General features: G+C 40.9%; 1 protein-coding gene across 3 annotated transcripts in view; it reads right to left on the bottom strand.

The window, feature by feature from the left end:
* Positions 1 to 2,918: 2,918 nt before the first annotated feature.
* Positions 2,919 to 11,804, bottom strand: part of TSHR (thyroid stimulating hormone receptor) — a 154,224-nt gene continuing 145,338 nt past the window's right edge. For all 3 annotated transcript variants that reach the window (XM_072839569.1, XM_072839570.1, XM_072839568.1), the window contains 2 exons: positions 7,932 to 8,120; positions 2,919 to 6,283 (listed from right to left, as the gene is read on the bottom strand). In XM_072839569.1, coding sequence (XP_072695670.1) covers positions 4,870 to 6,283; positions 7,932 to 8,120 — 1,603 coding nt within the window. In that variant the 3' untranslated portion in view covers positions 2,919 to 4,869. The remainder of the gene's footprint in view (positions 6,284 to 7,931; positions 8,121 to 11,804) is intronic.

Genomic DNA, 11,804 nt, shown 5'->3' with positions numbered 1-11,804 from the left:
CTAAATTGGTATGAGAGATAACAATTAGTTGCTTAATTTTCCTGCTGCAGCTTAACAGTGATGCATTTATAGGAAAGGAAAATTTTGACTTAATATTATTAGGTTGTCCAATGGAATAAATTATAAAGGGGTTTTACTTTCTTAGTATTTATCTTGCTTGATATAGTTACCAAATAGGCACTTTAAGACTCACTGGCTTAGATTTATCACACCCTAATATATATTTTGTAGTAGCTAGATTATTGTTCAAATCACTTCCAATGTGATATCTGTCTGCTTCTCTTTTAATTCTAAAGAAGTAACTCAACTATCTGAAAAATTGCCCATTCTGTACCTTTTTAAAAATGCCACATTTATGATGTTAATTATCTTAAAGCATGATAGTATTATAATAATTTCCATTCCACTGTCTTAAAAAAGTATGCATATGAGAAAATCAGCAGTACAGAAGAGTACCAACTGAAAATTTTCCAACTGTATTAGTCTGCTTGGGCTGCTGTAACAAAATACCATACTGGTGGCCCAAATAACAGAAATTTACTTTCTCAAAGTTCTGAATCTATAAATCCAAGATTGAAGTGCCTGCAGATTTAGTTTTTGGTGTAGACTCTCTTCCATGGCCACCCTCTGGCTGTGTGACTTTGTGACCTCTTGTGATCTTTTCTCTGTGAGTGCATGAGAATGAAAGAGATCTCTGGTGGCTCTTCCTTTTCTCATAAGGACTGGGTCCCACCCTTATGACCTCATTTAATCTTAATTATGTCTATACAGTCCCTGTATCCAAATACAGTCACTCTGGGAATTAGGGCAGTAGACAAAATCCAGTCTATAACTCCATGCAATCCTGAGTCTCAATCTCCAGAGAAAACCACTTTCAGTCAATTTCTGATATTAGTTCTTCTGGTGGTTATTTTCATAATTCTGTTACATACTTAAGTGCTTGTTTTTTTAGTGTATAGATAGTATATATATTTAGACAATAAAACTGATGGCTGAATATAATGAAAAATAGGAAATTAGTTGACTAATTATCTGCTAACTCTGAGGTTTAAAACATTTTTTTTGCTGGTATTAATTTTAACTTTTTCAATTGGTTAAATTTATAACTTTAGAAAACAGACTGTTTCTTTCTTTATTTTTTAAGATTTATTTATTTATTTGAGAGAGTGCACATAGAAGGAGGGGTAGTGGGAGAGGGAGAGAGAAATGTCCTATTTGTTCAATTTGGTCTTTTTTGTGTGCTATTGATGTGCAGTTCATTTTCCTCAATTGTCTAGTAATTCTTGTGGTTCACTTATATTTTTGAATGAAAGATAAGGATCGTGAATGTTAGGTTAATGGTGTATATATATTTTCCCAAGATGGCTTTCCCTGGCTGGGGGGCTCATGGTGATGCCCATGTCAATGTCCAGGCTTAATTTTATGATGTGAAGGAAGAAGTAGGCAAGTGGGCTGGGTCTGCCCCTGCCCCAGACCAGGAGCTTGGCCCCGTCTACACTGATCACTCATTTCCTTTAAGATCACTTTCTTGATTTCAGCCTGGGGGAAACACTGAACGTGCCAGTTGTTCTAACTGATGTGAGAGATGATGGGGGCACAAGTGAGACAGACTTGCAACTAATTACTCTTATTAGTCCCTCAGTCCTGTGACTTTCAGGCTTTGGGGTCTCTTTGGGACCCTGCAGGGAAGTTGTAGAGGAATACCCCTCTACAACTGAAGCCTCATCTGGTTACTGTGTTCTGGGCTGCAGCCTTCTCTACTCTGTTATCCATCAACTCAAGGCCACAGACTTTCCATCTTTCAGAAAGCCACCAGAGACTTTGGTCTGTTGTTGGTGTCACTTCTGTTCACAATATGGCTTTGGCTTGGTCCCATTTTATACTTTATAACTGTCATTTCAGTGGAATTTGAAAGAAGAAGGTTGGTAGGTGCCAGGACTCAGTTCACCCCTTTGAGCTGGAACTTTTATATCTTTTAAAACAGAATTTATTGCTACCAAGTTTTCCTTGTCCCCTTAGTTTTCAGGATAAGAATCACTCTGATGTGTCATAATATATTCTCCCCCAAAGACTCCAAGCAGTTAAGAGTATTTCTTCTCAAACTGTAATTGTTTTGAGTTTTTGTGACTAGAGTTTTCATTTTTTGCTCTTACTTTTGCCTTATTGCCACTTTCATGGTGATGCTCTGAATTATGCTCTTTTCTTCTAAGTGGCTGCTTCTGATATAAAGTAGATTATCCATAAAGGAAGAATCAGTAAACTTTGAGGGTTTTTTACAAAGATTTTTTTATTTATTCATGAGAGACACACAGAGAGAGGCAGAGACATAGCCAGAGGGAGCAGCAGGCTCACCGTGGGGAGCCTGATGTGGGACTTGATCCCAGGACCCTGGGATCAAGACTTGAGCCAAAGGCAGATGCTCAACCACTGAGTGACCAAGGTGCCCCTAGGGTGTTTTGAAACATACTCCTTTGGGCAACATGTATAAACTTTAGGGCATGAATTTTGTGACATCTATTGTGATGTCATAATAGATTCATCTTTAGTAATTTGGGTCTATCTTCAGATAGTTGATAGATTAATTAAACTCTGACCAAGTATTATAGATTTCTTATCTTCATTAGGGCACTATTTAAATTCCTAATGTCAAAACTAGTCATATTTTCACTCTTAGCCATCACTATCTGTCAGTGGACCATAATTCAAGTCATCATGAGTAAGTTTTTCACATAAAGACCATTTATAATCAAGATACAATTTATTACTTCTGTTATTGATCATCAGTTTATTTATGAATTCCTTAGCAAATTTGCCAGTTGTTTTTTTTTTCCCTGTCTTCAGTTGTAACACATATAATGGTAACATTAAAAGAAGCTCACAAATTACAAAATGCCATACTGTAGGACTCAGCACAATCATTTCATAGGAAGAAAATTTATTTCATGTTGTGAATGCAAATTTTAGTAACAATTGTGTTGAAGTTACTTTTCTAGGACGGTTTCCAAAGTGTTATTTCAACTACTTAAGATAAAATACATTATCAGGATGTACTATTTCAAAATGTCACAGGTGAGAAACACATGCCAAACGATAACACAACTGTTTAGTTATTAGTTACAAGTGAACTGGTGGATAAGTCATGATTTCGAGTGTGTATAATATTTCTACTAAGATGTCCAATCTCAATGATAATCAGAAATGGGTATTGCTATTGGGATATCCTAGGTGGGTTGGGGGACCATCTCTGTGGGGGGGGGGGGCATTGGGCCCAGTAACCCTACTCCACAGACTTGAAACAACAAATGCTTCTAATTCCTTGGTGTGCTTCATGAACATTGAGAAGCAAATGCCATCTCTGCTTGGGAGGAAATTAAGGGACTGTTTTGACAGGTAATCTGAAGAGTACGTCTATATTAAAAGATTGATCCTAACCATTTTAAGTAAGAGAACACTATTGGGCAATAGAGATTATGTCCAATGATCAACAGGTTGGAAAAGGCTAGCAGTTTTGGAGAGAAGAAACTTCTCTTGATAGCTTTAGTGTTGCTTTGCCTGAGTGTTTGATAGCTTCCAATCCCTGGACAAGTTAAATGTTTTCAAGTTAATCTATACAGTGAAGTAGTAACTCTGAATAACCAAAATTTGCAAAACCACCTTTTATTCTGTTATGTGAATATGAGTCTGTTTTTGGCCTGATAATTGTAGCTGTAGAGATCTAGTAATTAGTTGAGTGATTTAGATCCAGCCCAACATGGATCAGACATTATAATCAAAAATGAAAAAAAAAAAAAAAAAAAAGAAAGAAATGTCCTGGGTCATATATCCAGCCTCCAAAGAGAAAGAGGTGGCTGCACTACAAGATAGGAAAAATAAATTTTTCTTTCTTAGTGCTTTTCTTTTCTTTTCTTTTCTTTTTTAGTGCTTTTCTTTTTTGTCATGGAAACATATTTTAAGGGGAAGGGATATACATAGAGTTTTGAAACTGAAGAAGCAATCAGGCTCTCTCATTTCTAGACTTAGAAGTGGCCCAGTGATTTGCCCAAGCTCCAACAGTTACCTTGTGGCCCTGCTTTATTAATCAGTGTGTGATTTAGTGTGCCCTGCTCATAATTCCCACTTGCTGCTACTTAGAAATATTTCTAGGGATCACGTATTTTATGCTATAAGACTAGCCAAGAAGAACAATTCTTACTTTGCTCAGCCACATAAGCTGAAATCTTGCCAGTTTTTTTCCCCCCCTGGGCAACACCTAACAGTTGGGTCACATCAGGTAGGTCCTTGTGAAGAGATGATATAGTTTCAGAGGCTGAAATAACAACTAAGCTAAGCCTTTCCCCTCCTTCCACCTCATAATAGCTGCTTCATGCATGTATCCTGCTGGACTTTTCAGTTTCGAGGAATTCACATTCTCTTTGGTTGTATCCAAGAACATGAAGGTGGACCAAGCCAACATGGGGCTAATTCTATCTTGTGGTCACCAACTCAGTTAATAGCATTTGCCATTTGCAGAATCTTTACTATGAAATGCTATTTGAAAGTGAGAAGCTCAGTGTTGACCTGGTTCAGTTAATATCTGTTGGACATCTTATACAATGTTGTTAAAGCAGTTAGCATCTAACAAGTTTTCTAGAAAGTGTCAGTTATCTTGATATCACCAGGGTTCAGAAGTGCTGGTAGCCTCTCTTCCTTCTGGGAGGTAATGATTAGGTGGTAGTGCTACCCCCTTTTTGGAGATGAAATTTGCCCCATGAAACATCACCTGCAAAGGGTTAGGTCAGCTGTCTTGTGTATATAATGAATTTGGAATACGTGTTCAAGAAACTAGATTTTTAGAAGTCCACCTGCCACTGCGAGTAGTATAGGGTCTGCTTACAGAACTGTTTGGTTATACTCTTTTGAGATTTGGCCCTGCTTATTTGGGGTTAGATGGGAGTTTTCAAGCAGTTCATACTCATCCTGCATGTTGGGGAGACTTTGCCTCATGTCCCGGGTAACCTTTTGGATCTGAATACCAGCACTATTCTTTGGAGAAACCCTCTGGCCCCGGTATGCCTGAGCCTGGCGTTTACAGATGCCAAACTTGCTGAGCAGGATAAATACATCCCTCTGGAAGGCTTTCGTGAAAATAGCATAGAGAAATGGATTGGCACAGGAGTTAAGTGGATAGAAGAGAACCAGCAAGATTTTGGAGTTGGTAACAGTGATGAGAGGCTTGTTCATAAGTGCTGACAGAGCGTAGAATGAGATTGGGGCCATGCACATGAAGTCAGTGAAGATCAATACAGCCATCCTTTTGGCAATTTTGGTGTCTTTGTCCCCCGGGTTGTACTGGGGATTTCGGACTGTGATGTAGATCTTCACATAACAGGAGCAGACAATGATAAAGGCAACTATGTTGAGCAACAGAACAAGGATAATATATGCCAGGGCAAGAGGTGTCTCAGTGTCCATGGGCAGGCAGATGCTGACCTTGGCATAGCTGCTTATTCCCACCAGAGGGAGCAGGGCGAGCAGGAAGCAGCAAACCCAGCCCCCAACCATGATGGCATATGCATGCCTGAGGCGGATCTTCCTGTCCAGGCGCATGGCGAAGGTAATGGCATACCAGCGCTCCAGGGTGATGACTGTCAGTGTATACACTGATAATTCACTGGCAAAGACAGTGAAGAAACCAGCTGTGTTACACCCAGGGCCTGTCTGCCAGTCGATGGCATGGTTGTAGTACTCAGAATGAGTGTAGAGGTCTACGGAGGCGATGAGGAGCAGATACATCCCCATGCAGAAATCTGCAAAGGCCAAGTTGCACATGAGAAAGCGTGGGACAGTCAATTTGTAGTGACTGGTAAGGAGGACGATCAGGACAAAGACATTGCCCAGGAGAGCCAGCAGACTAACAAACCACACCACAATCCTCAGGAACTTGTAGCCCATTATGTCTTCACAGGGGTTGAACTCATCTGACTTAGGAGTACACACCATGTCTTCATTGCCACCACACACAGTGTAGTCATAATGGCTATCAAAGGCCTGGAGGGTCTCTTCCTGTGGGTTTTTAAGCTCCTGCCCAAAACCGAGGATCTCATCTTCTTGTTCTTCGAAGAAGACATAATAATGAGAATTGCTATCGGTATCCTGGAACTGAGAGTTGTCCTTGTACCCAGCATGGCTGTCACCCAGATACTCTTCATATTCCTGGTCAAAGGGGCCATTCAAAGTATTCACAGATTTTCTCTGGCGCAGGCTCCGAATACTGCTTTCATTACACATTAAGGACTCAAGGATTCTGCAAGGCATCAGAAATAAGTCACTGTTTGCTGAAAACCCCTAACGGTCCCCATAACACTTAGCAAAATATGCAGAATACTTACTATGATCTACATGACTCCACAACATTGTACATGATCTAGTCAGGCCTGTTTCTCCTACATCATTTCCTATTACCCACCTCAGCTTCAGCCCTCTTTGAGAAAGTGTTCCTTTCTCAGAGAGGCCTTCCCTGATCTCTCTAAATAAATTGTCCTATGTTATGCTTATTTCTTTTATAGTAATATCTGATATCTTCTTATTTGCTTGCTTACTTTCTGACTTCCCCTAGTAGTACGTAAACAAAATGCAAGATGGCTCTTATCTGACCTATTGCTATGGGATAGGACAGTGCCGAGCACATGGTAGGTGCTCCATAAATATTTATCAAACAAATGAATAAATTGATTCTGTCTTGTAGGCATGCTCATGGAAGTGAGATTTGGTTTTTCACTAGCCCGCCATACTGACATCATGAGAGATTCTTTAACTGCTTCAGCTGCTGAGCAGATGTTGATTCACCTATGGTGCTCTGGTTAAAATGCCCAATGGACCACCTGTTCCAACCTGTTTGGAGGTTAATGAGAAATCTGGACCCTGATCCTGAGGTCCACTATAGCCTCCTGCCCATCTCTGGTCCTTTCCTAGCCAGAGCCACACAGCGTCCATATCAAGTCTGCTATCACCATCCCTGGGCCTCACTTCTGGCTTTCTGCAGGTGTTGGGCCCATACTGGCCTTCTTTGCATAGCCATTCAAGTTTCCCTTTTGCTTCTGCCCCCACAATGAGATCCTAGTTTATTTCTGGTTGCAAATATGAGTCAGAAAGTCCACCAGTAGATACTGTAGAGAAACTGAGAAGTGAATAAATGAAGAATGAGAGTGGTGTTAGGACACCGGGATTACAGGAGATACAAGCAGGGAATAAAGCAGAGTATAAGTGTAGGTGAAGGCAGCATGGGGAGGAGAAGGCTGTCCCTCCTTTGCAGCTCGCAAGTGGCCTGATAATAAAATAATTCATAACATGGCTAATATTTATTGAGAATTTAAAATATTCCAGGTCATTGCGATAGGTGTTTTCTATTCAGTCTCTCATTTAATCTTCTCAAAACCTCCGTTTGTAAGGATAACATTACAGTCCGCATTCAGAGAGGCTCAGGGAAGTTAGGTAAGTAGGCTGGAATAACACATTTAGAAAATGGCACGGTAGGGTACAAAGCCAGCTGAGTCCAAAGCCCCCCCACACACACACATAGCCAGTAAGCTGTGACATCTGCAAAATCTTAATTGCTTGTGTTCCTAAGTTTGTCCTCATAGTGGTGGCATCTACTATGTGTTGCCGTACTTAATGTGTGTTGAATCTGGAGACTGGGAATCATGTAGTATAATCTCTACAAGATTCTACACGATCCCCACACCTCCCTGCTGTGAACCAGTGACATTGGTTTTATTTCTCATCTGCAATCACTTTGAGTCAGTGGGGGCATTGTGCCCTATGGATTTCATGTTTCTCATGGATGCTTCAACTCTTTCCACCTGGCTTTCAAACCACAAACCTTCTCCAAACCCAGAAATTAATGCAACTTCTACCAAGACCCTTTGTCGCTTATTCCAGACACCGCCATTTACCCTCTGATTTTCTTCTGATTCTTAAAAGCACAGCAGTGGCTTGGATAAGAAAGGTCAGCCCGTGTAAGGTGAAGGAAACTCAAGGAAAGTGGGAGTTTCTTTAGAGTCCAAGTGTTTCTTGCTATCAGCTCCTTTAGATGCTCCAGGCCTTTGGATGGCAGGGCAGTAACACTGGTGTAAGAGACATCCCTGGGAAGGAGAAAACAGAGAGTTGGTGAATATCCAGAGCCTTCTACTTCTTTTTTTTAAAAAATATTTTTAAAACTTTATTTATTCATGAGAGACACAGGCAGAGGGAGAAGCAGGCTCCATGCAGGGAGCCCGACGTGGGACTTCATCCTGGGTCCCCAGGATCACACCCTGGGCCGAAGGCAGGTGCTAAACTGCTGAGTCACCCAGGCTGCCCAAGAGCCTTCTACTTCTTGACTGGAAGGTCCAGCAGGCCAGAGATTAGTAGGGGTATGCTCCTTTCTCGGCTTGAATGTGAACTGAGTTCTTTACATACTGCCACTGGTCTAAGGAGGAATATTTGGCTTCCAAGTTGATATGTTACAAGGTACTCCCCATTTTTATTACTTGGAATTCCAGTATGCATCAATACAAATAACAGTTTAGCAGACATTTTATTTTATTCGTTGCCATAAATGCAATCAGAGGAATCAGAGGCAGATTATCAATTTTACTCCAGAAAATTATACCACATAGCTACTAAAAGGTCTCTAGAGGCAAGAGAAATATATTTGAATAGTCTTAAAGGGGACTGAATTGCTCTCAGGGTCTATGGGGACTAGGGATTTGGGATTAATAAACTGCTCACTGAAATGGACCTAAACTGGTATCATGGAAATCTTCTAATGATGCAGAACTTGGGAGTAGTGCCAGTAACCTGGTGAATCCATGACTGATAACAAACACCCCCGAGTTTCTTTAGAGGGCTGTAAATGTATTTCATGGAAAGAAAACTCCAGTATTTATAGTAATAATCTGAAATGAGATTCAAGTCACTTCCAAAAACAGTGGGGAAGGTGGTATGGCTGGAGTCAACACAGACATTAGTATTAGCTATTAAAGTAGGATTAATTCACATTGCAGTGTGATGTTTCTTTTTCTTTTCTCAGTCCCAGAGAGTCCAGTCCAGGTTATATATCTTGCCCCATCATTTTTGGCATTGAATAATAGCTTAAATAAAACCATGAATATTTAACCTAGTACCTCTTATTTTCTATTTTTATCAATTAAATTTTACAATAAATTTTACAATTTTTAAAAAGACTTATTAACTTATTTTAGAGGTGGGGGTAGGCACCAGAAGGAGAAGGAAAGAAGCATAATCCTGGCTGAGTGTGCAGGGCTCCATCTCATGACCCTGAGACCATGACCTGAGCTGAAATCAAGAGTCTGACACTTAACTGACTGAGCCACCCAGGCGCCCCTGTTTTACAATTTTTTCATGATTACATTTAAGAATGTTTAATATAGGGATGCCGGGGTGGCTCAGGGATTAAGCGTCTACCTTTGGCTCAGAGCATGATTCTGGGGTCCCGGGATCGAGTTCCACATCAGACTCCCTGCATGGAGCCTGCTTCTCCCTCTGCCTATGTCTTTGTCTCTCTCTCTGTGTCTCTCATGAATAAATAAATAAAGTCTTTTAAAAAGTGTTTAATATAATTAGTAGTATCTTATTAGCAAGAAAATCCCAAAATTTACAGCTTCTTCCTCTATGTTATTCTAATTTGACTTACCTGGAATTTACATTCTCAGAGTTCAAGGTTTCTAGAATTTGCTAGTCATTTTTTACAAATATGAAGCTCTCACATTAAGCCCATTATTAGTACAGAACTGTGATTCTCAGAGAAGGGTGTCACATTTGCTCTTCTGTTTTGTATGTACTTTAAATTCTATAATTGAGCGTTTCCCAAACTTGCCTGATGGTAAGAATTACCCTTGGCACTTATTCCTATGTGTTCTCAGGTGATTTTTAACATTAAGCAAGTATGTTTGGGAAACTAGCATAAATGAACAACTTTGCTGTTAGAAAGAGAGTTGAGGGATTTGGGAGCTAGCCATAAATGCATTTGTGAAGTAAATGAAGCTAGCGTTGCTCTCCTGCCTCATCTGTCCTTTTGATGCAGCATTTTCTCTTTTAGCCATGCTGTCTTCAGGGGGTTACCATCTTTCTGCCTTCAGCTTTCTGTAAGCAACTTGTGTGTCTCTTTACCCAGTCAGTGATGCTTTCATGTCAATGAAACAAGAGAGCATCTCTTGGCTCATTTTCCCTGCTTTGCTGTCTGTTGGATACACTGATTGCCTGTGTTCATCTGACTTTATCCTTCCAAGTACTGTGTTTACACTTCAATACATATTTCTTGAGAGAACACTTTAGGAACCATCTCAGTTACTGAGTGGCAAAAACACCCAAAACTACGTGGCAACAAACGACAATCTTTTTATCATTAGCATAGCTTTTGAGGATCAGGAATCTGAACAAGGCATGGCAGGGATGGCTTATCGTTGTTCTGTTGTATCTGGGAAGCTGGGAAGACTTGAAGGCTGGGGCAAGTCAGTGCCTGGGGCTGGTATTATCTGCAGACTCCTTCACTTGCATGTCTGGGCCAGAGCTGAGATGACTCAAACCTCAGCTCAGTTGGGACTGTTAATGTGGCTTCCCCGTGGGGCTTGGGCTTTTTCTTTTCTTTTCTTTTCTTTTTTTTTAAGATTTTATTTATTTATTCATGAGAGACACACACAGAGAGAAGCAGAGACACAGGCAGAGGGAGAAGCAGGCTCCATGCAGGGAGCCCGATGTGGAACTTGATCATGAGACTCCAGGATCACGCCCTGAGCCAAAGGCGGACACTCCAACTGCAGAGCCACCCAAGTGTCCCAGGGCTTCGGCTTCCCATATCATGGCAGTCAGATTCTGAGAGGGAGCATTTTGAGAGGAAGCATCTATAGTGTCCCAGGAGAACTAATAGATCTAAAGGCAGGGAACATAGAACTCATTTCACAATGGGAGGAGTGTCAAATAATTTTGTGTTTTATTTTAAAACTGCTATAGTGATCCAAGTAGTGGGGATAGCATTAAGGTAGATATTTAGTGAAAACTGGCAATTTACCACTCTGCAGATCAGTGTTTCTTGTCCAGGCACTAGCCGGGACCAGCATCAGAATAACCCGCAACAGAGACTCCTGAGCCACACCTTAAACCAACTGGATTAGAATCTCTGCTGGTGGGGCCCAGGAATCTGCATTATTTAAGATGCTCTCTAGGTAATTTAGAATCTTACTTCAATTCTCAAAACATTTTTGTGAAGCACATCCATATTAAAGCTAAGACAAAGAAAAACAGGCATGTTGTATCCAAAGAGACTCAGTAAACCAAGGGTGGAGCCATAACTATAATTTGGATATCAAGTTTAGGTTCGCTGCTGTAGAAACTTTCTTCTACCCCTTATCGTCAGTCCTCTGGAGTCTTTTTTGAACACAGAGCCAGGTGCAGCCATCCTCCAGGGACTCATTAGGATTCTGGGAGGAAGGAACTGAGTCCATGGTTTTGTCTGAATGTCTGTGACAAAGCGTATCTCAGGTAGCCTCCAGTTGGGTCCCAGTGGGGCTGAGTTGGGAGAGTGCTTGGACAAAGATGGAGAAAAGCAGGTGTAGGAAAATGTGTGTACAACTTATGATAGAGACATCTGTAACATAATGAGAACTTGGCCTGTAGGGCGTGTTCAATGAATGGCAATTCCCTTCATTGGGGTTGCCCAATTTGGGGTTTATCTCAGCACAAGTCAGAAGCAAGGAACCCGGCAAATACAGTTCCAGGCCAGATCTTGATTTGTATATCCAACTGCTTATTTGACATCTCATCCCGGA

The sequence above is a fragment of the Canis lupus genome, chromosome 9 (genome assembly GCF_048164855.1).
Source record: "Canis lupus baileyi chromosome 9, mCanLup2.hap1, whole genome shotgun sequence".
NCBI lineage: Eukaryota > Metazoa > Chordata > Mammalia > Carnivora > Canidae > Canis > Canis lupus.
The sequence above is the reverse complement of the archived record's forward strand: the minus strand, read 5'-3'. Positions and strand labels throughout refer to the sequence as shown.